This window comes from Marmota monax, unplaced genomic scaffold (genome assembly GCF_021218885.2).
Source record: "Marmota monax isolate L192 unplaced genomic scaffold, Marmota_monax_Labrador192_F-V1.1 WCK01_AAM20220418_F8-fsc00015, whole genome shotgun sequence".
Lineage (NCBI taxonomy): Eukaryota > Metazoa > Chordata > Mammalia > Rodentia > Sciuridae > Marmota > Marmota monax.
Window position 1 is genome coordinate 12,951,793 of NW_026692194.1, and position 23,339 is coordinate 12,975,131.

General features: G+C 42.3%; 1 protein-coding gene across 3 annotated transcripts in view; it reads right to left on the bottom strand.

Moving 5' to 3' along the window:
- Positions 1-1,280: 1,280 nt before the first annotated feature.
- Sptbn1 (spectrin beta, non-erythrocytic 1) overlaps positions 1,281-23,339 on the bottom strand; it is a 198,349-nt gene continuing 176,290 nt past the window's right edge. For all 3 annotated transcript variants that reach the window (XM_046423981.2, XM_058573111.1, XM_046423990.2), the window contains 12 exons: positions 22,259-22,463; positions 21,510-21,884; positions 17,697-17,941; positions 16,469-16,607; positions 15,073-15,157; positions 12,833-13,029; positions 11,813-11,925; positions 11,089-11,152; positions 6,274-6,512; positions 4,821-4,994; positions 3,359-3,401; positions 1,281-2,607 (listed from right to left, as the gene is read on the bottom strand). In XM_046423981.2, the coding sequence (XP_046279937.1) occupies positions 2,389-2,607; positions 3,359-3,401; positions 4,821-4,994; positions 6,274-6,512; positions 11,089-11,152; positions 11,813-11,925; positions 12,833-13,029; positions 15,073-15,157; positions 16,469-16,607; positions 17,697-17,941; positions 21,510-21,884; positions 22,259-22,463 (2,098 nt within the window). In that variant the 3' untranslated portion in view covers positions 1,281-2,388. The remainder of the gene's footprint in view (positions 2,608-3,358; positions 3,402-4,820; positions 4,995-6,273; positions 6,513-11,088; positions 11,153-11,812; positions 11,926-12,832; positions 13,030-15,072; positions 15,158-16,468; positions 16,608-17,696; positions 17,942-21,509; positions 21,885-22,258; positions 22,464-23,339) is intronic.

Below are 23,339 nucleotides of genomic sequence, written 5' to 3' on the forward strand. Positions count from 1 at the left end.
TCTACGAACTAAACTATATCCCCAGGTCTTCCACGTGTATTTTAATAGGTTTCTTGGATACTAATATGGGCTTCCTGCCATATGTGTGGCTTTATTAAGAATAAACTCTAACTGGTCACAGCCATTTCCAAGATGCTTTTTCTTAACTGAAATTTTGATTTGTTGAGAACTAAACAACTTAACCCTAAGTAAGGCTAGGGCAAAGGAATATCATGATGAGATAAATGGTCTTGGATGATGTGAGATGAAGGGGAAAAGATGGCAAGGTCTGTTTGCCTAGAGCTTAGAGAGAGCTTTGATGCCATTCAGCTGTGGAGCCCAGGACCAATGCACAGCGGGCACAGTCTTTATAGAATAACTTACTGGGTGTACATAATACTAGCATCTATGAAATTCTTGCAAATAAGTAAATAAACAACTAGTATGGAATCAATAGAGGACAAGTGTATCACTTATAAATAACCCATGACTATATGCTGTGGTCAGCAAAGTATAGCCCATGGTCCAAGTCTGACCTGCTGCCTATTTTTTGTATTATCTGTGTAAAATTCATTTAAAATGTTCAAGAAACAAATCAAAATACTGTTGTGGCACATGAAAATTATGAGATTCAAATATTTCCCTCAGTACAGTTTTACTGGAACACAGTGGCCACCCATTTGTTTGCATCGTATCAATGATACTCTTTGTTCTATACGAGTTGAGCAAGAGAGACAGCATGGCCTGCAAGGTCTAAAATATATTACTATCTCTGGCCCTTTACAGAAAAAGTTTGCCAACCTCTCCCTCAGAGCTCAGGGTTAATAAGCTCTCTCATAACTCCTTCATAAATAAAAGATAAAAGTGAATGTGTCAGTACAAAACATTCACATTTATTATTCTGTTTGCTGTAGTTTGCAAAGCTGGTGAGCCAAACATGTACAAAAACGCCAAAAGGTCACCTAGACTGACTGCACAATGCTTTCCATTTGATATTCCTTCCTGTGCAATTTCCCTACTTGGGCCAGATGTGGTGGCACACACCTGTAATCTCAGCAGTTTAGGAGGTTGAGGCAGGAGGATTCCTGAGTTCAAAGCCAGCCTCAGCAAAAGTGAGGAGCTAAGCAACTCAGTAAGACCCTGTCTTTAAATAAAATAAAAATAGGGCTGGGGATGTGGCTCAATAGTCGAGTGCCCCTGAGTTCAATTGCTGGTACACACCACCCCCGCAATAAGATAAAAATATTTTCCTACTTGGCACATACGCGTAGGAGAAGAAAAACAACAACTAGTCACCATGCTAGATTTAAAAGCATTTAATGACATAGCATATATTTAACAGATAGGGCAAAAGTTGAGAGGTACAGGTCGTACGATGGAGCACCAGGCCTGAGCGACCACTCCCTGTTCAGGCCCAGCCTCTGGAGTTCATTCCTATCAATGCCATTTTGATTGTGCAGTAAGATGAAAATTTGTCATTACAATAGTTACAGTGACAGAGAAATGCACACTATGTATCAAATAGCAAGGTAATGAAGCAAATTATAACACAGTGTGGCAACGCACGAGCAAGTAACCATTAGAGTAACATTACTTTGTCCAGTAAATGCTTCAGTTCCACTTGTACACTTACCAATGATTTAAAGGGTTTATTATACATCTAGTTTTATTATACTTTGTACTAGAATTATCTCAAACATACAATATAATGTATTTCAGCAAAAAAAAAAAAATTGAAATTACAGATTTTTTTTTAAAACAGTATCAGTTTTCTATTCCTTCTTGTATACCGACATTCTTAACCGTCGTCTCAGTGGATGCAGGAAAGCTGCATGTCGTTTGTTAGTAAGTGATGCCAGATACAAATGGTTTGGTCTGTAGATTTAACATGGAGCTGCACTATGGCTGCAGCGAGATCATAATACATGATCTATTTGATAAGGTTAGACCCAAGGTGGGCACTTCTAATAGTCAAGACTCAGGGTAACCACCGGAAGTAAATGGAAGAGAATGGTGTCAGGAGATTGGTACATTTTGTCTCTGGTGAGCACAGGAAATATTGTTTAAGCACCGCTGCCTTGCAAACCAACAGCACGAGAGGCGGGTTATTTCCAACACAGCCTCACAAAATTGAGGAACAGTTTAAATATTGAGATCTAATCTATATAATTTTATTAAAAAAAATCTGGCTTTCCCTCTGCACCTCAAACTTTTGTAACTTGGAGATAAAGTGTTTAGGTTTTATTTCTCCCACCCCCCAGAAATGCTCTATAAATAAAAAAAAAAAGAGAAAAAAAATCAACCACATTGAGGAACATTAGGCACAGAGAGTAATGTGTTGGTTCTGAGCTTGCATGCTGGAATTTCACTGAAAAGGAAAGAGAAGGGCAGGAGGTGATGGATAGGAGTTCACTTCTTTTTGCCAAAAAGGCTGAACCGCTTCTCTTTGTCTTTCTCTTTGTCCTTCTCCCGCTTGCCGGGGCTGGACTCGCTGGTGATGGTGACGACGCTGGTGGGTAAGGTCTGTGCCCGGCTGGATGCTGGCGTGCTCTGGGTGCTGGCGGACACATCATGTTTATCAGAGGAGATGGCGGAAGAGATGGCCTGGATCCACGTATTCATTTCCTCCTGGACAGAGAAGGGGACACAGGTGAGACTCAACTGAGGGGTGTGGTGCTAGGTGCTCTGGCTCCACCTGGGTAACTGACAGAGCCTCCATCACCCAGAAGGCTTGGGAACAGCATCTGAGGCACTGTCCCTAAATGCACTTCTGCTTTCAGCACAGGGGAGTAAACACAGCTCAGTTCTTAGGGGTCATGAGAGTGTTAAGGTACCTGTTGGGCATCGCTCTAGCATATGCTCTGATAAATCTGAAAGAACTGGAAGACTGATCTCCATCTGTGGGCCTCAGGTCCCACCCTACAAAGTACTTTCACTTTCTTTTAGAGGGCATCTCTCTCTCTCTTGGTAAAAGGAGGTTTTTCAAATTTAAATATTACATGTTTCTTTTTCAACAACTGACTCCTCTCTTTCCTCAAGGTGGAGAACACCATGAAGAGCTGGTTAAAGGTCATGGGGAGCAGCAGGGAGGTCCCTCCTCCCTGAGCCTTACCCTCCAGGAGCGAGTGGGCAAGGTTTTCTTCCCTGACACCAGTGGATCCTGCATTAGCTTCTCTCTCATGGGGACAGACAGTGGGACGACATTCATTACTTTCAAGAGACAGAGAACTAGACGACTGCCAGTGTTAGCAACTGGCAACCAGGTGACAAGGCATCACCACTGGTCGTGCTTACATGTATAATATTACAAATAACGCTATTATCCCACCACACTTGCATACTCCTAAGTATGTGAGAGAGATGAAGCTTAGCAACTTACATCATCTTTGGCTTGGAAGAGGTACTCATTGCCGTCATTTAGTCTGTAATTTCAAGGAAGAGAGTAAGTCACAATTTAACTTCAGAAAAATAAAAATACCCAACTCTCTGTCTTATGTGGGATACAAGGAGGCCTCAGAAGCTCTACATGCAGCATCAACTGTTCCTGCAACGGCCCTGGGAACATCAGAATTCACAATTAACTGGGCCAATCCAATATACACAGGCAGTTTGGACCTTCAGTTCACAGGAGGATGTGGGGGACCCAACACAACATCACTTGGCTTTGTTATGGCAAAGAACACCTTATTCCTGATCATTGGCCTAAAATGAACTCTCCCTAAAATTTATGAATTCTAAAGTCTCTAATAAGACATAGAAAAAGATTCCTAGACTTTTCTTATGTGTGCCTCAGAATGAAAGAACACCCCACCTGTGGGCTTATCAGTGTGTCATGAAGCGATTCCTATATTTGGGGCGGGGGAGGTCCATCATTTGCTCTGTGGCCACCAGGAGGAAGAAGGGGCTGTTGGATTAGTGGTGGGAACTGCCCTTTGCCAATAGCCTGATTCCCGGAAGTAGCATCAAGGAAGTACAATGGGGGAAAGTAGCAAAGGGGTCAAGCAATCTGTGCTTTGCCAGACAAAACATCATGTGTCCCAAGGCCCAAAGAGCTCACACTGCTCACCAGCACAACATGACCAACCGCACATCTGCAACTACCCTCTGCAGTACTTGGCTGCCTCCAACTAGCTCAAAACACACATCTAAGAGCACAGCTGTCCAGGATCCAGATCAACAGAGCACATCAGCACAAAACTAGCAACTAACCACTAAAACATATACTTTTTACATTTTAAAAAAGATTATTAAAATAGTTTGCCCATTTCCAACAAGAACTTTTGAGGGTGGATCCATGTGGGGAGGTGCATGTCCTACTGGGAAGAGACATTTGGAACCAGATGGCTCCAGGGGAGGGTCATGGGAGGACAGGCCCAGTCCCCACCCAGGCATTTCCCGTTTGTCTTCATCCAGCTCCAGGCTGACTCACTTGATAGTCTCCAGATAACTCAAAAGCAAGTAACAGCATATCCTGGGTCTGGATAAGATGAAAAAATGGAGAAACTGTCTTTCTAAGTTTCCTTTAAACTGTGAGATGTGAGCAACCCACCTTGAGTGCTACGGCACAGTACGCTCCAGACCATAAAACAGAAACTCCCTTTCCTTCCACGCTTGGCTACACAGTGAAGCACAGGGAAGCTGGCAGCTGGCCACAATCCCCAAAGCACCCAGAGATCTTAACAGAAATGGCATCACACTGTTTTTTACTTTTTTTTTTTTTTTTGAGACTTAAAATGGCACAGGATAAAACTGATCACAGCATGAGGTAAGAAAACCAACCCAAGGGAAATAAAACACACGCCTACTCTGAGGCAACCGAGAGGCATGGGGGCAAGGCTCACCTGAGTTTGAACACGTGTTTCTTCTTTTTGTAATCAAGGGCCACTTCACAGATGGCTTCTTTCAAGCTCACAGGGACCTCACTGTGGTATGGGATTCCAGAAGCAGCGGTTTTTGCATCTTTATAGAAACCCATTTCTTGGTTATTTATGACACAATAAACATTGTGCCAGGACCTGAGCATGGTAAAGAAAGGGAAGTCAAGGTTCCATGTCATGCTCCTGCAGAATTGAGAATTTGACTACATGAAAACTATCTTCACATAACCTTTTATAAAAGCCCTTCCTAAAATCTGCTAACACTGAACAATGGAAGACAACTCCTCCACAGAATCCCTAGGCAGAGTACATGCTGATACAGTGGTAAGTTTTTTTTTTTTTTTTAGAGAGAGAATTTTTTTTTATTATTTATTTTTTAGTTTTCAGTGGACACAACATCTTTATATTATTTTTATGTGGTGCTGAGGATTGAACTCAGTGCCCTGCGCATGCCAGGCGAGCACGTTACCGCTTGAGCCACATCCCCAGCCCCAGTGGTAAGCTTTTAAGGACTCATGTCTCTCTGAATTTGTGGGAAAACATGGTGTCCTCTTCTATTAAGTGAAGGTATTCTTGGCTCTGATGGGAAAGATTCTGATTGGTGTTTGGTACTCTCCATTGTGGTACAAGGCTACAGGTTTGGCTCCGTATTTGAAGCATAGCTATTTTCAAGCAGAAGCTCCTCCAGCCTTAGCTTCATTCTTTATATGGTTCAGCCACTTGAAAAGGATACAGATTCAGGGCCACTAGCACTCATGGTACCTAAGGTGGCCTCTCTCCTGTGGTATTCTAATATGCTAATGTTATTAGAACATCTGCTTGTGTTAACATATAAAAGTTGCCTTCAATGTGAATGGCAGAACTCGATGGCATAATTGCCTTGTTTGTGTACAACTCGCACAATTGTACACAGTTGCCCTAGGCAGTCCAGTTTACTGGTTTAGCACACAAGGCTTTGGAGTCAAATGACTTTCATCCAGTTTTACCACTTACTGGATTTCTACAGAAAGTAAGTTTTGTAGCTTCTGTCTATTTTTTTCCTAATCTGTTAAATAGTAAAATTAGGGTTGTGGGGAGATAAGGCATATTAAGATTGATAAGCAGATGTGGCCAGGGGAAATAATGAAATCCCTCAAGAAGTCCTATAATGAATTGCTTCACTTAAGGAAGAGAGGGCACCTCAACCTTAAATGAGCGAACTGCCTCTCAGGATGAACTACTGCGGCTCCCTCTAGCTATTCCCATCTGCATTTAACTCTTCATGCTCTGTGAATAAGCACCCGTCCTCACTTTCCAGTGCTAGCGCCAAGAAGAATGCAAAGCCCAGGAAGCGAGTAAGCCAGCCCGCAGGGCACATGCTCCCTGACCCCAGGTGGGCCGGACTTCCCGCCACCCTGCTTCTGCCTGGGAAGGGTACCTGCTCGAGGCTTTCTTATTGTGGGCCTCCCACTCGTGCTTCCGGTTCAGGAAGCCTTCCATCTGGGCCGAGGGCGTCTCCTGGGTTCTGGCTGGCAGGGTGGCGGCACTCTGGGCTGGGAGGCCAGTCTTGGCTTTGCGATCAGAGGTGGGAGAGGGGATGGGGCTGGACTCCTTTGAGCTTGTCCTCTGCTCTGCAGCGCCATTGACCATTTCACTTGTGTCCACTGTTTCTGCCATCTAGGGACAGTGGAGAGGCCATTCAGCTACCCTGTGAGCCACGGGGGTGACCACATACGCTCTGACTCGCACACGTGGCTGTGTATAAATGCCTGGCACAGATCGAGGCAGTACAGTAAAACCATTGCACACCCCACAAAGCCAGCTGGACACCAAGGACATTAGAAGGTGGGAATGGATTAATGCCCGCCCGCTTACGGGGAATTGAGAAAAGCGAAATGCCAGTATGCGTTTTACTGCACTCTTACTCCTCGGATCAATCCATTTTCTCTAATATAGCTCAGACCATCTCCTCTTATGATTACTTTAAAACAGGACAACGGTGACAGTCACACATATTAAATATGAGAGAGAGTGGACGTTATACAGCAGCCACCTTACAACCAAGGGTGCCACCAGAGGGCTGGAAGTTTAAGCGAAAGGGCATTCACAAACAGATGGATAGATGGTCCCATCAGAACTACACGGCATTCCCCCAAAGTAAGACAAGGAAAGACCTGGGGTTTCTAAAAGTGCTCTCTGGTTCTCCACCCCCCTCCCCTGAACACATTGTCATAAATACATGCAGAAATTAGGACGACAATCATGCACTTCACATCTACCATCCCAGTTAGACTTTGGAACTTAAGAGCTGGAAGGAAATGAGGCAAGTCAACAAACATCAATTTAACCGCATCTGCCGAAGTTGGATCGTGAGTGGGTTGTAGTTTGTGTTAAAGGAGCTGGAAAAGCCAATCACAGTCACTCAACACCACACAGCTATTTACCCCCAAACAAAGACAGAACCAGGGCCTTCCCCATCACGGGTTGGTTGATCGCGGTGCCTTGCCGCATTGAGACGAGAAAGCCCAGAGGCAGCCAGGCTTCCAGTGGCTCTGACCCTTCAGGCTGCAGACGTCTTCGGGAGCGTTCCTTCCCAAGCTCATTTAAATTGTAACCCTCATGGCTTTTCGGCTTTGGAAATGTAGTAGGGTCTTGATTCATTATCGCTTTCAGCCTGTGTACCATCAACTGTGTACCATTAACTGCAGCAGCCCCTGACTGATGTACACCCAGGGTGTGGGATTAGCAAGTTACAAAAGCTGGGTGTGGCTGGCGCTTTAGTGGATTACAGACAACCGGCACCCCTTATACACGGACAAACATGGAGGTGTCAATGGCACGCTCATTAGCTATGTCCCCCACCACTGCTGCCGAGAATCCAAATGACACCAAATTAGCAGCAATAACCTTGACAGGATAAAGCGGCAAACTGGCCACCACCACTGAACACTCAGATCTGTCAACTCTCAGGAACTGGACATCTCATTTAGGTCTTAGCTAAATGTCTGGACTCTGTGCTTGAGTCAACAAAATTGTGTTTTTTTTTTTTAAGGAAAAGGGCTAGTAAAAACTTGGGAAAGGATAGAGAATCAAATTTGTGTTATGCCTTTGCAAACGATTACAATTAACATCAGGGTTTAGCATATGACTGGATGCAATTTAAGACTGTTTTTGACTGAAATCCTCTACTCTCAAGCAATGGGAAATAAGTGATTAGGGTAGAAAGATACTGGGGTGTATGTGCATGATTATTTTGGCCTCCCAAGTGATAGCCTGTAGATCCTGCTCATGAGCAATATGCTGTTTAAGCTCTTTTCACTTTTTTTTAAGATGGGGTTTCACTGTGCTGCCCAGGATGCTCTTGAACTCATGATCTTCCTGCTTTGGCCTCCCAAGTAGCAGGGATTACAGGCATGTGCCTCTGAACCCAGTCCCTCTTTTCACTTTTAAGGGAGAGTTCCAGAAGGGGAAATAACAAAAATAAAAATAAAAAATAAAACCCTGAGTCAAAAGAATATGAGTGGATTTTAAAGTTGACAAATCTCTTCTAGTGTGAGACTTTGGGAAACTTCTGGTAAGGAGGAAGTGTGAGTTTGGTGTGGAAGGCCTGAGCCAGGTGTGAGTCCAGAGAGACATGGAGTTAGTATGTACAGAAACGAGGTTAAAAAAAAATTTAGTGCTGCAGGTTTAACTTGAAAACTGCTAGTGACAGTCATGACCTGGATAGAGAGATGTTTATGAGATAAAGGCTAAAATTTATTATACTTAGTCAGACTTCAAGGTAGGTGAAAGGTCAGGGAAGTCTCTTCTGAGGGAAATTCTGCAGCAAAAATTTTTTCTTCAGAGTTAGAAGGAAAGAGAAAACCCCAAACCAGTATGCAGAGATAATTAATGTTTATGCAAATGAATCACTAACCAAGAAAACAAGGAAAATAAAAGGAACAAAATGAATTTTAATGGACATGTGCTTTAAGCATGCCAACAGACAACACACCACTAGAGACAAACATCAAAAGCAAATCATAGAGCTATGATCAAACAGTGGGTACATGTGAATACATCCCCCCACCCCTCGTTGCTTCTCTTTAGCAATTAGTCCAGAGTGCTTTAGTGGCTGGCACATCTGATATTTCAATCAGGAGGTGAACATAAAGGCAACACAACTAGAAGCACAGGAAACACCTGATTGCTTTCAAAGTGCAAGAAGCAACACTATCTTCAAGTTCATTAACTTGAGTCTCTGCATCATTACTCAAAATAACAAAATGGCTTTTTCTTCTTCCAATACAACTCAATTGTTGGTTAAAAATTGGTTCTGGCAAGCTACAGTTTAAATATCTAGATTAAAAATAGGCATGAGAGCAAATGCTAAAAGCACAGCATTCCTTTCTCATGTGCTTATGTGGTGTTTCTTTCTTTTTTTTTTGGTCTTCTGAATACAAAAAGCATTAAAATTACGTATCCATTCTGATGATACAAAATTTAAACAAACACACACACACACACATATATATATATATATATGGAAACATCACATATATACATATAGATCAGTGACACACATAATATAATTTGGGGCCAGAAACACACCAGGGCTCCCTAATGACTGAAGACAAAGCAGTAGCTTTCTCTAAAATGAATCTGGGTGTGTTTTAAGGCAGAGACGCAATAATGGTGCACACCACCCCCAGAACATAAGAAGCTTGGCATCTATCTATATACCCATCTACCATCACAAGTAGATAGATATGTACATAGAAATCAGGAAAAACAAACAAGATGCTACATGATGTTATCCTGACAAAAGAAAAAAAAAGACATGCATCATGAAATGAAAAGACAAATTAGACTTAACTCATGGAGAACACATATCAAAACAGGTTTCTGAGGCCACTGACACATCTAAATATGGCAAATGAGCAAGAAATGTCTCATAAGGCTTGCATGTACTATGGATCTTGTTCTGTGTTTTGGTCAGTACCAGGAATTCATCTCTTTCATCAGCACTAATTTCTAAGGAAAAGGATTTCTGTTAAATATTTTCAGTCCTTGCTAGTGGCCTGATACACCACCCTACAAGACTCCTTTTGCAGAACTCCACATAAAGTTTAGAGAAAATGAATGAATCAAAAGATCCATCTGAAACAAACATGGTTTCTGTCTATAGAGACCCTCAGGAGGCCTCTAAAGCCAGGAGGCATGCAACTGCTCCTAGGCACGGTCCATCGAGTGCATTGTTCAAGTAATCAGGATGAACCAAAATGGCTTTTGTTCCACGTGTGTGAAAAATCACAATATTTTGACACCCCAGAGTCACTGACTGCAATGGAAAGGCCTAGAAGTTTGGTAGGCAGGTTCCCAAAACAGGCTGAAAACTGCTATCACCAGCCATGCCAAGTCCCGGTGGGGCTGACAATGACCAGGGCAGAGGTGGCAGCAGTAGTCAGCAGGTGATTTGCTCCTGAAGCCAGCTGCAACATCTGCTGTGAAGAAGCTTGCAGTGCTCAATTTAGGACTTGGCAGAAAAAAGAGTCACCAGTTTGTAAAAAATAATAAATGACCCAAGGGTCTTAAAATGTTTGAGATTCTGCACCTAAAATTCAAACAGTTTCCCAAGTAGATCCAACTTCCCTTTTTTGTCATCTTAAGTGAATGAATGCATCCTTCAATGGAATGTTATATGGCTGACTAGGTTTTAATCTTAGCAGTGAAACGTCTCCTTCCTTATAGACCAGTCTTCCTAGTTACTAGTAACTAACTACTGCAGGTTAATAACATCTGTAAGAACACAGTACCTACACTGCAGTACTGTGCCCTGTTAGTATAACTGGATGTGCCATACCTGTTAGATTCTAGTTTTCTTCTTCATTATGCTGTAATCTCATTTAATTTCAATTACTCATGTAAGGGTTTCGCTGTAAAATCTTAATAAAGTAAAAAGCTCACAATAAATAAACAAAAGATAAGTACTTTGCTTTAAGGCAATGAGCATCCATCAGTTAAGAGACTCAAATAAACATGAATTAAATGCAAACAAATATGAAACCAAGGAAGGCTATGATACGAATTAAGTAAAACTTATATAACACTTTGGGTGAAGTGAAAGCCAAAAAGTTAAAACCAACAGGATTTGGAAAGAATGGTTCTTGACAAATGGTAGTGAACTTCACAGTCCAGACCATGGCTGGTCACTGGCTGTCCGTCTGCTATTAAAGTTTTTGTAGTTTTGGTAGGTTTGAGAGCGGTAACTAACCCGTGGAGATCCCTGTTCAGTCGGCAAACCATTCTGGGAAACTTGCTCTCCTTTTGAAGTATCCCTGTTAGGTAAGGGGGAAGGGCAGAAGAGGGGAAAAAGATGAAAGGGAAGGGGGAGGAAGGGAAGAAGAGGAGAAAGAGAAAAACATAAGCAACCCTCTTTTACATCATTTGATTTTTTGAAAACTTGAATTTTCACAGACACCATATGGAGAGGGAGACTACAGGAACAGCTGGCTCCCAGTTTCTACCTCCTGCCCCTGCCCACCTCCCCACCAAAGACTACAATAGAGGCTTCCTGGAGCTCCTACCATATCAAAGCAATTAGCCTTCTACACACAGAATAACGTCTGCCCTCTTTGTGAAGTCACCCAGGACTTTCACAGACTATCACTACAAAAATCAAGGCCTGAAATCTGGGTGATGCATGTTATGCACTAAATTATATGGAAATTATAAGTGTATGTGCATGCAGATATGGGTGCTCACACAGTAGGAAGGACTGTCTCCACTCCACTTTTTCCACCTAAGAGCTATATGACTTTGGACAAGTCATAACCTCAGATGTTACTCGAGTCTTATTACACAGATCTAAATCACATGATGAACAATATGAAGGACATGTTGCTAGGCCTAGCAAGGCGGGGCTAGCAATGATGCTCCATGAACTTCACCTGCCATCGAAGCTAAGATTCTAGGCTCCCAGGCTGACCCTGACTCACCACTGCTGCTGGGACTCAGTCTCCTCTGAAACCTTCGTGCTCGGCTCAGGAGAAGGCGGCCGCCTCTTCCTTTCCTCTTCCTCTTGCTGTCTGCGCACTTCCAGTAACTCCAACTGAGGGGAAACACAGTGATGTTGAACACAGCCTCAAACTTCCCTCTTGCTTGAGGAGCCCAGGAAGCCCTTCTGCCTAGTTCCTACATTGGCTCACATTGCACAATGTGAAACTCTTAACATCCTGAACAAAAAGTAAGTATAAATTCATAGGAACTACAGCTACAACCAAAACCTGCAGGAAATGAAGGGTTGCACTAGGAGCTGGTGAAACTCTCTGGGAGCATGGATTTAATTTCTAAATTAACTATGCAGCTCTCAACTTTGCTGAGGAAATAACGTAGCTGCGCCTTGGTTCCCATTAAAGCTCAGATAAGCCAGAGACAAAGGTATTAAAATACTCAAGGAAGACTTGTGTGCTGTGGTGGGAATATGTGTTCCAGCACAAACCCCTAAAATAAATTAAAATTAAAAAATTAAAAAGCCCCAGAATTGTCTACCTGAAATAAAGCCATTTCATAAGCATATGCACTCAAAGTATTATTTTGACACAGAAGTACACAAGGACACATTAAATCCCCAGACTTGCAGAATTAGAAACACCAGTGCACAAGCCCTATTCCAAGACCTTTATGTTTGAGACACATTCTCAAGAATGGGGAGGATTTACAAGCTACTATTTGATGGGAATTCTAATCCTGAAATGCTGAAGAAAATTTTCAGGTCATATCCCCTAAAAAGCAGAGAGTCTATGAGAAACAAGAGGAAAAGAGACTGAAAGAGAAACACAAACATCAATCAGTTCCTAGGCAAGAGGCTATCGTAAGAGATCCTAAATCCAGACGCCTAGGAGGCAACTGGGAGTGGCATCTAGACCTCCTTCCCCAGGTCCTGTTTGAAGAGAGCCATCAGCTTCACAAGACCCTCATAAATACGCCAAGCACTCGGGCATCTAGTGGCCACTCACTGTTGTCAGCCTTTCCAGGGCGGAGAACCTCTCATCCCAGGTTGCTGCAGACTTTTCAAATGCCTCATGGCGCTTGATGAGCTTCTCCACCTCGTCCACGCTCTGGCCGATTTCACGACTGGATAGGTATGGCTCCTGCCCCAGCAACCAGGCCTCGGCCACACTGGCATCCCTTGAGAACTGATGGACCTCCAAAACTGCACAGGGTACCAAGAATGAGTGCTAGCCACAGGGCCACCTGGCACTGCTACCCTCTGGTGGCAGCTACACACAGAACCAGTTTATGGTAATATAAATACAACATGAGCCACACATGCAACTTTTTAAGTTCTCCAGCAGCCACATTAATAAGAGTAAAAACATGTGAGACTAAGTTTAATAGCATGGTTAATTTAATCCAATATATGAAAAATATTATTTAACACGCAATCACTATAAAGGACAATTATTATTACAACTATTATTATTTGGTACTGGGGATTGAATCCAGAGATACTTTACCACTGAGCCACATCCCTAGCCATTTTTATTTTTTGAGTCAGGGTCTTGCAAAGTTGCTTAGGGTCTTGCTAAATTGTGGAGGCTGGCCTCTAATTTGTGAGCCTTTTGCCTTGGCCTCCCAAATCACTGGGATTACAGGTATGCACCACTATGCCCAGCTTAAAAAACAAACAAACAAACAAACAAAAAACTACTGAGATCTCTCTTTTAAGTCTGAATTCAAGGTAGATTTGACTGCACATCAATTTGAGAACATTTCAAGTTCCCAAGAGCCATGGGTGGGTCAGTGGCTACCAAACTGGACAGCACAGTTCTAGAATGTACTCTGCTCATTCAGCCCTGCTTCCTTATAGTGAGTGCTCAGCCCTGCTGGGGCTTGTACAGACCATGGTAGGGAGGATATGGGATGCTTCAAGGTGGTGGGGACTGGTGGGATGGTGTGGGCTAATGTTCTTGCTGTGCTTCATTCTTTTTGGCAGTGGGGAAACAGTATTCCTTCCATCACATTCGTGAGGAAGTGGGCCAGAAACTAGCTTTGCACTATTGCTCACACTGCTTCTCATTGCATCAATGCAGCAATGTCTGGGGTGGGTCAGGTACGAGATGGCCTGTAGGCAGCATCAGTCTCTAGAGTCAAGCTGGCTCTCTTTTAGCACCCTGATAGCACCTGACATCCAGTGAAGCTGCCACCCTGCACTGGGGGCTTGTCAGATCTTCATGGTGGAGACCATGCCTGTCATCACTGTGTCCTGAGCATAACCTGGTGTCCAGTTCACAGCAGTGTGGGATACAGGTTCTGCTGAACTGGGTGAAACTAACCTGAAATTCTCAAAACTTAGAAACCAAATCCTCATCTAAAAGGCGGCCCAAAGTGGGTTATCTAAGGGCTCTGTGCCCTCATTTCCTACACACTTTCAGAAAAGGCCCCTTGGAAATCAACCCACGGGTAAATGAATGGGGTCACTACAATATAAGGACAGAGTCCAAGTTCCAACACAGAATGTCAAAGTATGGCAAATAATGCTTGAACTGGGCTTTTTTTTTTTTTTGGGTCGTGGTGCCGGGGATTATAAGGCAAGCACTCTACCAACTGAGCTATATCCCCAGCCCTGAACTGGACTACTACTTTGTGTTCATAATTATGAGATGCTATTCCTAATACTATAGGCTATAAATCTGATGGCTCACATATGCCTTTATAAAATGATAATATATATATATTTTTTACCTCAAAGACAGTCAATACAGAAATATATATTTAAAATACTTAGAACAATGCCTAATTCACTACAAAACCTCAACAGATGTTAGCTTTACTTTGTAATGTTATCAACCTTAAAGTAAAAATTCCAGATATAAGACGTATGTAGGCCAGCTTTACATCTTATTGACTCTGAATCGAGAACCTTTCTTAAAGATAACTGGGGAGCTTCTATCTCTACTCTCCTAGAGCAATGCTGAATTGTATTTTCCAATTTGTTGTTCCTAAAGAACTCAAACCCCATTGATAATTCTGAGATCAATCATGGGGTGAAAAACAATGAATACGCCACACAAAACATCTTAGAAAATAATAATAATATTTAGCATGCAATAATGAAATAGGCCATTAAGAAGCATCCAAAACTTCAAAAATCATTAAGGGATAACATTGCATTAATTAAAGCAGGAATATAAACTTGCATGCTTTCCATGGATACCCAAAAAAGAGCAGAAAGATAAATGAAATATGTCCTTACTCAGTCTTAACCACTCCCACCGGTCTTCCCACTTGTCAATCATTTCTTTTCTCTTTTCAGTCAACTGCAGTAACTTTTCCTTGATCTGTATGAAAACAAAGACCCCATGATATTTTAGTAGAACACATTACATCCCTTTTGTTTCCCCCCACCTATGGGTCACATTATACAAGAAACATTTATTTTCTTAAGAGACTTTCAACTAAGCTGGAAACTATCTGCTGAGTCTGTCTATCTGTCTAGGGAGAGGACAGAAAAGCATGGCTAATCTTCCAGACCAGGCTCAGAGAAAGGCGGAGCTCAGCTCAAAGCTGCTTTGTTGTGAGGAGGCCAGCAATGCACTGGACTCCACTGGACTCTGGGGCTCACTGCAGCAAACACATTCACCGAGAGAGGGACAGCAACAGGGGCACAGCTCTGGCCTGAGAAGACATCCATTCCTATGAAGGGAGCTACACAGTGAACTCATCATTCAATTACGCAATATCATCGTCATAACCAGAACCTACAACCATCTACCTGAGAGTGAAGGGTCCTAGGGGATATGCAATGGAGGGAGAGGGCAAGCAGAAGAGTACTGATAGAAGGGTGAGAGAAGCCTTTTTTCAACCTGAGACCCTCAAAAATTGTCTTTTGTGCCACAGGAATTACTGGCTTTGGCCCTAGAGTCTTGTGTAACTATTTTATTCTAAGCAGACAGGAAAGAAATCAAGAAGCTCTGAAATATAAGTAAGTACAGGCATGTGTGTGCATATGTGTAGTCAGCCCTCTATCTTCAGGTTCTATATAAAAAACTTGACCAACTGGAAATCAAAAATATTGGGAAAAAACTGCATCTGAATAGAACGCATGGACTTTTTCCTTGCTATTTCTTTCTTTTTGGTTCTAGGGATTGAGTCCAGGGGTACTTAAAACTGACTGACATCCTCTTGTCCTTTTTTTTTTTTTTTTTTGGAGACAGGGTCTCACTAAATTTCTGAGAGTGGCCTCAAACTTGTTATCCTCCTGCCTCAGCCTTCTATGTTGCTGGAATCACAGGCATGTGCCACCATACCCAGGCTCTTGCCATTTCTTAAACAATATAACAACTATATACACGATATCTACCTCATATTAGGTACTGCAAGTTTTCTGGAGATGATTTAAAGTATACGAGAGGATGTGCTTAAGTTATATACAAATACTATGCCACTTTATACAAAGGACTTAAACATCCATGGAATCCCCTATGGATACCAAGGGACAACTGTACATACTTCTGTGTCTGTATATGCATGCACGCATGCAAGTGCATACACACACACAGACACATACACACACACACAGGATGAAGCCATTTTACACCTAGAAACCAGTGCATCTGTCCCAGGGTCCCAAAGCAAAGCAGTAGCATTACCTCCTCAGAAGCGTAGTGTTTTCTTGCAAGCAGGGATTTCCCCAGTTCGATGCAGGTGGTGAAACTGTCATTACGAGCATCAATTTCAGCTTTGATACCTTGATGATTATTCATTAATAGTTCAACAGATGATACATCCCTAAAATCAGACAAATGACATCTCCTTTACAATAAGCTTTCCAAACAAATGTTTCAAAACATATAACTGGAAGGAAATGGTCTAATGGCCTAAATGGCTTTTTATTGCTGACTCACAGTCAAAGATCAGGCTGGGTCACTGGAGCTAACTTGTAACAATAGTGAGACTCAGGACCAGCTCTATAACCAAACACTCAGAAGAAGACTCCTTGTATTTTTATATGTGCCTAAATAATTCAAAACAGTTTCTAGGTGCATGCAAAGAAAGTACTAGATTTCTGCTCAAACTTTTTCTTGAAATGCAATTCATAAAGACTCCCTTCAAGAAGTCACAGTGGCAATAACAGGTACCTCAAGGCATTCACTACCACAGGCTCAGGATGTGTACTCCAAAGAGTGGCTGATAGTCTTTATACTCAGTTGAGATACAGAGGAGGGGAATTGGCTTTGGAATCAAGAGAATGGAAGCTGTGAGAGCTTCTGGGGGATCAAAACTTACTGGTGGGCTGGAGATATAGGTCAATTAGTAACTCTATGCACAAGGCATAACTTGCATGCACAAGGCCCTGGGTTCAATCCCCAGCATCAAAAAACAACAACAAAAACCCAACAACAAAAAAACAGACTGGCCCTGACCCAGGGAATATAATTCCTTTTTCACAACATAAATAATGATGAAAACATTTCTTCTATTGCAGCACAGTTCAATTCTCAATTACAGGGGGCCTGGGGTGAACTGGAGGTTATATATGTATCCGCTCATCTATGAACTTTTTCTTCACTGCTTTACATGAAACAAAGGGAAGGCATAGAATAAATACTAATCACCATATGACATCAGTAAGGCCGATATTGAGGTAAGGGACACCTTTGGAAATGTGGATGGAAAGGGACAGAGTTGTTTTTAATTCAATAAAAAGATATAGGAAAAAGGAACTCAGAAAGTCATCTTATTCCAAAAACAAGGCAGTTAGCTGGTTGTGCCCAAGGGGGTACAGTAGAGCAGAAGCTAGAAGGCCTCACACTGCCCGTCCTTGTTTCTTGGCAGTGGTATGTGGGGAAAAACTGAAGCAGTGGCTGCGAGCATTACCTTGGCTTCTCCTGGGCCTCAATCTGCCGGATGACATCCTCCATCCAGAGCATAAGGTCACGCACCATGCTGAAAAAGCGGAATTTGTCCCCTGTGTCCACCAGGCGTACCCTGCGGCCCTCACAGGCATCCAAAAGGGACTTCCAGGCTTCCAGGACCTCATTCTCACGCTTCTGGATGTCATCGGCCTTGTCCCCTGCATAAGCTGCCTGGAGGCGGGCTGCATCCTCTTGCAGCTGCCTCACCTGTGAAGCCATGGGCAAAGAAGAGTCATATTTGACTTTCTCATCGTGCCCCGCATCTTCTCCCTCACCACTCTGCTTACACACTAAAGGAAGCACAATGGAAAAATAGGCCATGTCCCCCCCCAAAACTCTCAATTTTACTGGGACCCAAGTCACGAAAACCCGAGTATTCTATAAACCTACTGAACTACACTATTAAGTTCTACACAAATAAGGAAACAAATGCTACAGGAGTGCAGGCAGGAAAACTGAAGACAAGTCCTCTGAAGGTTGCCTGGGATATAAAGGTAGTATATTGGGACACATCCATATTCCAAAAAATAAGTACCATTATCTGTTCATGGTAAAGAGAAATGTTACCATAAACGAGAAACGGCCATAAGAACAAACACATTTTACAAATGCCCTTCCACTACTGTGTGATGGTACTGAAGAGTACCTATATCTCCAGTTAGTTTTCTCCACGAGATACTTACATTTGAAAAAAATATATAAAAACCACATACAACATGGTTAAAAGAACCAACTGATGTCAAAGAAGGTGAAATCTGAACTAGTCAAACATCAGCAAAAGCTTTGTGGAACTGGAAACTGATGATGAGAACTGTGATTTGATAAACACAATCAGGTGTGTACTTGTGCTGGGCACAGTGGTGCATGCCTGAATCTCAGCAAACCCAGGTGGCTGAGGCAGGAGGATTTTAAGTTCTAGGCCAGCTTGAGCAACTCAGTGAGACTCTGTCTCAATAAAAAGGACTGAGAATGTGATTCAGTGGCAAAGTGTCCCTGAGGTTCAATCCCTAATACCAACACATTATATATATATTTTTTTCCATAAATATATATAAAAATATCTTTAAAATATATTTTATGTATATTTCATAAATATAAAAACATATTAAAATACACACACTCACATACTTTTCAGTGATGAATTACCAAAAATTAAAAAAACTTTCTATAAACCAAAACAAACAGTGGCACAATGAAAAATTTCAGATTAGAAAAATGCAAATGGGACTTAATCATGAAAAGATGCTACACGACAACACTGATTTGTCTTGAATTTTTAGGAAATTAAATACATTTGATTATTTATTATAGCACTATTTACATAACCAAAAGATCAAAAGTATGGTCCATCAGTAATGGATTGGTTAAAAGAATTATTACATCCTATCAGAGACTCCTATGCAGTCATGGGGGGGGAGGAAGGATCCTGCACACTCATATGAAAAGTACTCTAGGAATGTGGCTAAGTGGAAAAAGCAAAGTATGCATGGTGTGTATAATAGTCTACTTTTTGTGCAAAAAAAGGGGGAAAACAATTAACAGGTTGTTTCTTCCCTTTGCTAGAGGGTGCATATGCCTTTATAACAGAAACTAGTAACTGTGGTTATTTTATACCAGCAGTGCCACATTAGACAATGTCTAATCAAAGACATAAGCACTGAGTTAATAGATACTTGATCATCACTTACTAGTGAGATGGTGTGACTGATAGTCCTGGCCAATACGAGTGTGGCAATGTCTATGAGGGAATTATTTGAAGAAATGTCACATGGGGCAGGGGGTGCATTTGGGACGGGGATGGACAACATTGGGGCTTGTGGGGAGGTGGATTACTGACCCTCAACTGCACAAAAGGACTTTAGGTGGTGATAAGTTAAAAAATGAAGTTTCTATAGAAGATGCAAAAAAGAATCAATGGGATTTGATTTCCATGGGGTTCTGATTTCCATTTCGTAAGCGATTTGGGGAAATAATCTTTGATATTTGAGTTATGGCTCAGACATAACTCAAATCACCATGAGTAAATTCCTAGAAAGTTATTTGAAAACTTCAGTTCCTATAAGACTAACCATCTTTCCAAATGCCTTCTCTTACATCTCTCATTGGTTTCTGTGGGCTCTCACAACAAAAAAGTGGAGAACAGCACAATTGAAAATTCCCACAAAAATCAACTCCTGCTTTGCATAGTCACTGGAGGCCATCAGTGGTCATCTCCTCTTGTGTTACCGTTTCATGCAGAATGGAGGATGGTGGTAGTTCAAGTTGGCAATAAGAGGAAACAGCAGGAGTCACCCCCTGCTGATTCTGTGGTAATAAACCTGAACTAGGTCAACATATCCTTTTTATAGCTCTCAATGGCCTAGGGTAGCAGAGATAAGGTAAATGGAGACTACCAGATCCAGTCCTGGATGGAACTGGATCCCCACTGGCCCTCACCTCCGCAAGTCTCAGAAGTGAAGGGATTTAATGAAAACACAAGGGAGGAACTCTATGGTTTCTCCACCCTCTTACAGTCCTAAAAGCAAAGGACCTTAATAATTTTACAGGTGCAGAAGAAGGACTTGCTGCTGCCAAGACGTTTCCTATCTCCAGGCAGTCCCTCAATTTATCTGAGCTTTGTTCTTTCAGAAAACATCCATAGAACTCTTACATTTTGCATGCACCATCTCAAAAGGAACATGACAATGGCAGTCAAGGTGGTCACTCCAAAGAACAAACCCCCAAATGCCAAAGCACAGTGAGGCCAATGCACTTGAATTAATCTCTCAGGGCCAAATTTGAGCCATTTTTGTAAACAAAGACTTACCGTACACAGCCATACTATTCATTTTAGCATGGTCTGACGCTTTTTAAAAATATTTTTTAGTTGTAGATGGACACAATATCTTATCTGGTGCTGAGGATTAAACCCAGTGCCTCATACACGTGAGGCAAGTGCTCTACCACTGAGCTGCAGCCCCAGCCCATGGTCTGATGCTTTTTTTTAATGCTAAGATGGCAGAGACAAGGATCTGTAATAGAGACTGTATTATGTCACATGAATCCAAAAATATTTACTATATGACTTTTAATGGGAAACATCTGCTAATCTTGCGCCAGATAATCAATACACTCTCAATAGACAAGAATAAAACCCCTGACATGGTCAGGACTAATATTTCTAATGAAACTGGCTTCTTCTTTAGGACGATGAAATTTATATATTTTTTTCAACTAAAAAGCATTAAGACTAAACAGGAAACTATACAGAGATTAGAAAGGAAACTAGAGAATGATTATACTAGATTCTTACTGTTATATTGTTATCGAACTGTTATATTGTTATTGCTTCATCGAATATCTTTAAAACAAACTCTGAGTGCTTAGCAGCCACTTTATACTGAGGGGTAAAAAGACCAAGCATATCAAACTGTTAGAATCCTGCTTTTTCTCTTTTAGGATGACTGATGTAAAATAATAAGATATTGTTTTGGAAATTGCTCTAAGTGAGGTCTTAGTGAGGCCTATAACTTGCAAATGTTTGTGTGTGCATATGGTTTATTTATTTATTTTAACCATCTACCAATTGTTTACAAATGTGGCAAACTTAGAATTTTATGGACTGAAAAGCTCTCCCAAATGGAGCACTATAACAGTGTGTGTCCACACACATGTGTGTTTGATTTGGGCAATCCTCTCAGGATTTTTGAGGAGCCAAAGAACAGAGATACTCAGAGATGCACAAAGACACTATAAAAAGAAATCTCCTCCTTCTCCTGGGAAGCTCCCCACCCACCTGAGTGCCCAGAGCCTGGATGTCATGCTCAAAGGTGGTGTGCATTCTCTGCAAGGTCTCCACAGTGTTCTGATCTCTCCCAAGCTCCTCAGGGAGTTTCTTATGTTTATCCTGGATGCGCCCAAAGATTTCCTTGGCATCATGGTAAAACTTATGCAGTTCATAGGAGGCAGCAAGAATCTGTGTCCTCGTATCAATGAGCTCCAGGAGGTCAGCCCAGGCTTCATTGAGGCCGTCCTTCCACTCAGCAATGGTGGCAGCATCTGAATGTCCAGAGTTGATGAGTTCATCAGCCATGTGATTGACTGTGTCCACGCGCTCCTGCCCAATGTTCCCAGTGTCTCGAGCAAATTCCCGGAATCGTTCTTGTAACATCTGAAATAGGGATGCGTGTAAAGAAATCAGTGAGACCATTGTACACATTTTACTTCTTGATCACATGAATGTCATCTGGGAAGAGACTGCCTCTAAATGGGAGGCAACAAGTAATACACATGATTTAAGAACAACAGATCTTAGCTCCAAAACCTCTTATGAGGTCTCCTTGCTCACTGCAGCAAAGTAAAGTGCTGCTTTGTCTCCTGAAATTACTGGAGGAGCAAGGGCACAGCTGGCCAACTGAAGTCAAAATTACCTGATAAGAAATCCAAGTTGAAACTGAACCCTCTTGCCTGATTTAAAGTCCAGGGCCACAGGGCTCCCACAACACTCACTGAATGACCATTCACTCTCTGCCCAAAGTTACTTACGGTGACATGCTCATAGTCTTGTCCCAGCTCATGGGACCCTGCGACCACCTCCCTTTCGGCGATCCACTGCTCCAGGTCATCTACCTCCCGGTTGAGCTGGAACAACCTGTGCCTTTCGTCCAGCTTGCCTCTCCTCTCCTCTGCCAGGTCCTTTAGGCCAGCATACAGCTTATCCACTTTGGACTGCCGCATGCTAATGCGCTCACTGAGGAAGGGAGTGGAGGGAAGAGACCTTAAATGTCAACTTTCCACAAAGAAAAAAAGAATGAGGTAGAGATAACAGGAGAGTATACAACCTCAAATTTCTCCAAGGAAGCTTCTGGTCAGCCTATTTAACCTCTAAAATCTGACCTTGATTTTGAATGATGAAGAGCTAATATGTAAACCAAACACAACAACTAAGGCTAAAGACCATCTAGAATATGATGATTTGGGGGAAGGGGCCCTAATTATGTATACTGGCTCTGCAAGTCAGGATTTCCTTTGACGTGAAAAGTTAACACAAAATATTGAAGTCATCATCCATTCCAGGTGCCATGCTGCCAGAGGGACAAACCTGTCAGTTGTGCATTAGTTTCTACCTTTGGGCCGTGCGCTCTTCCCTGCTAGGAAGGATGGCTCTTATTGCTCATTTCTGGGGTTTCTGAGTGTGCAGTAAGGAGGATGAATTATCATCCTTCCTATTTCTCCCCAGAATGACAATCTCATAACAGGATACCACAGACAAAGGCTTGCTGGTGCCTGTCCCTGGAGACCAGGAGAGCTACTTCCTTGGCAATGTGATCATATACACCGTAAGGACCTCATACACCAACACAGCCATTGACCTCCCATCTTACTCAACCTGCCTTGGTTTAACACACAGAGCTGATTCCTTTCCTTTCTCAGTCACAAAAGGCAGTTACACAGAAAGCTTACAATGCTTGCTCTGGAAGTTAGTACGGGGGCCAGGTATACAGCCAGTGAGTACTACACCCTAAACCTGCTTCTTTCCTTAAAGCATTCTGAGAACTCAATCTATTAGAGCTAAGAGCTGAAATCGTTTTGTTCTTTCTGGGAGCCCTTTTATTTTACAGGTCCA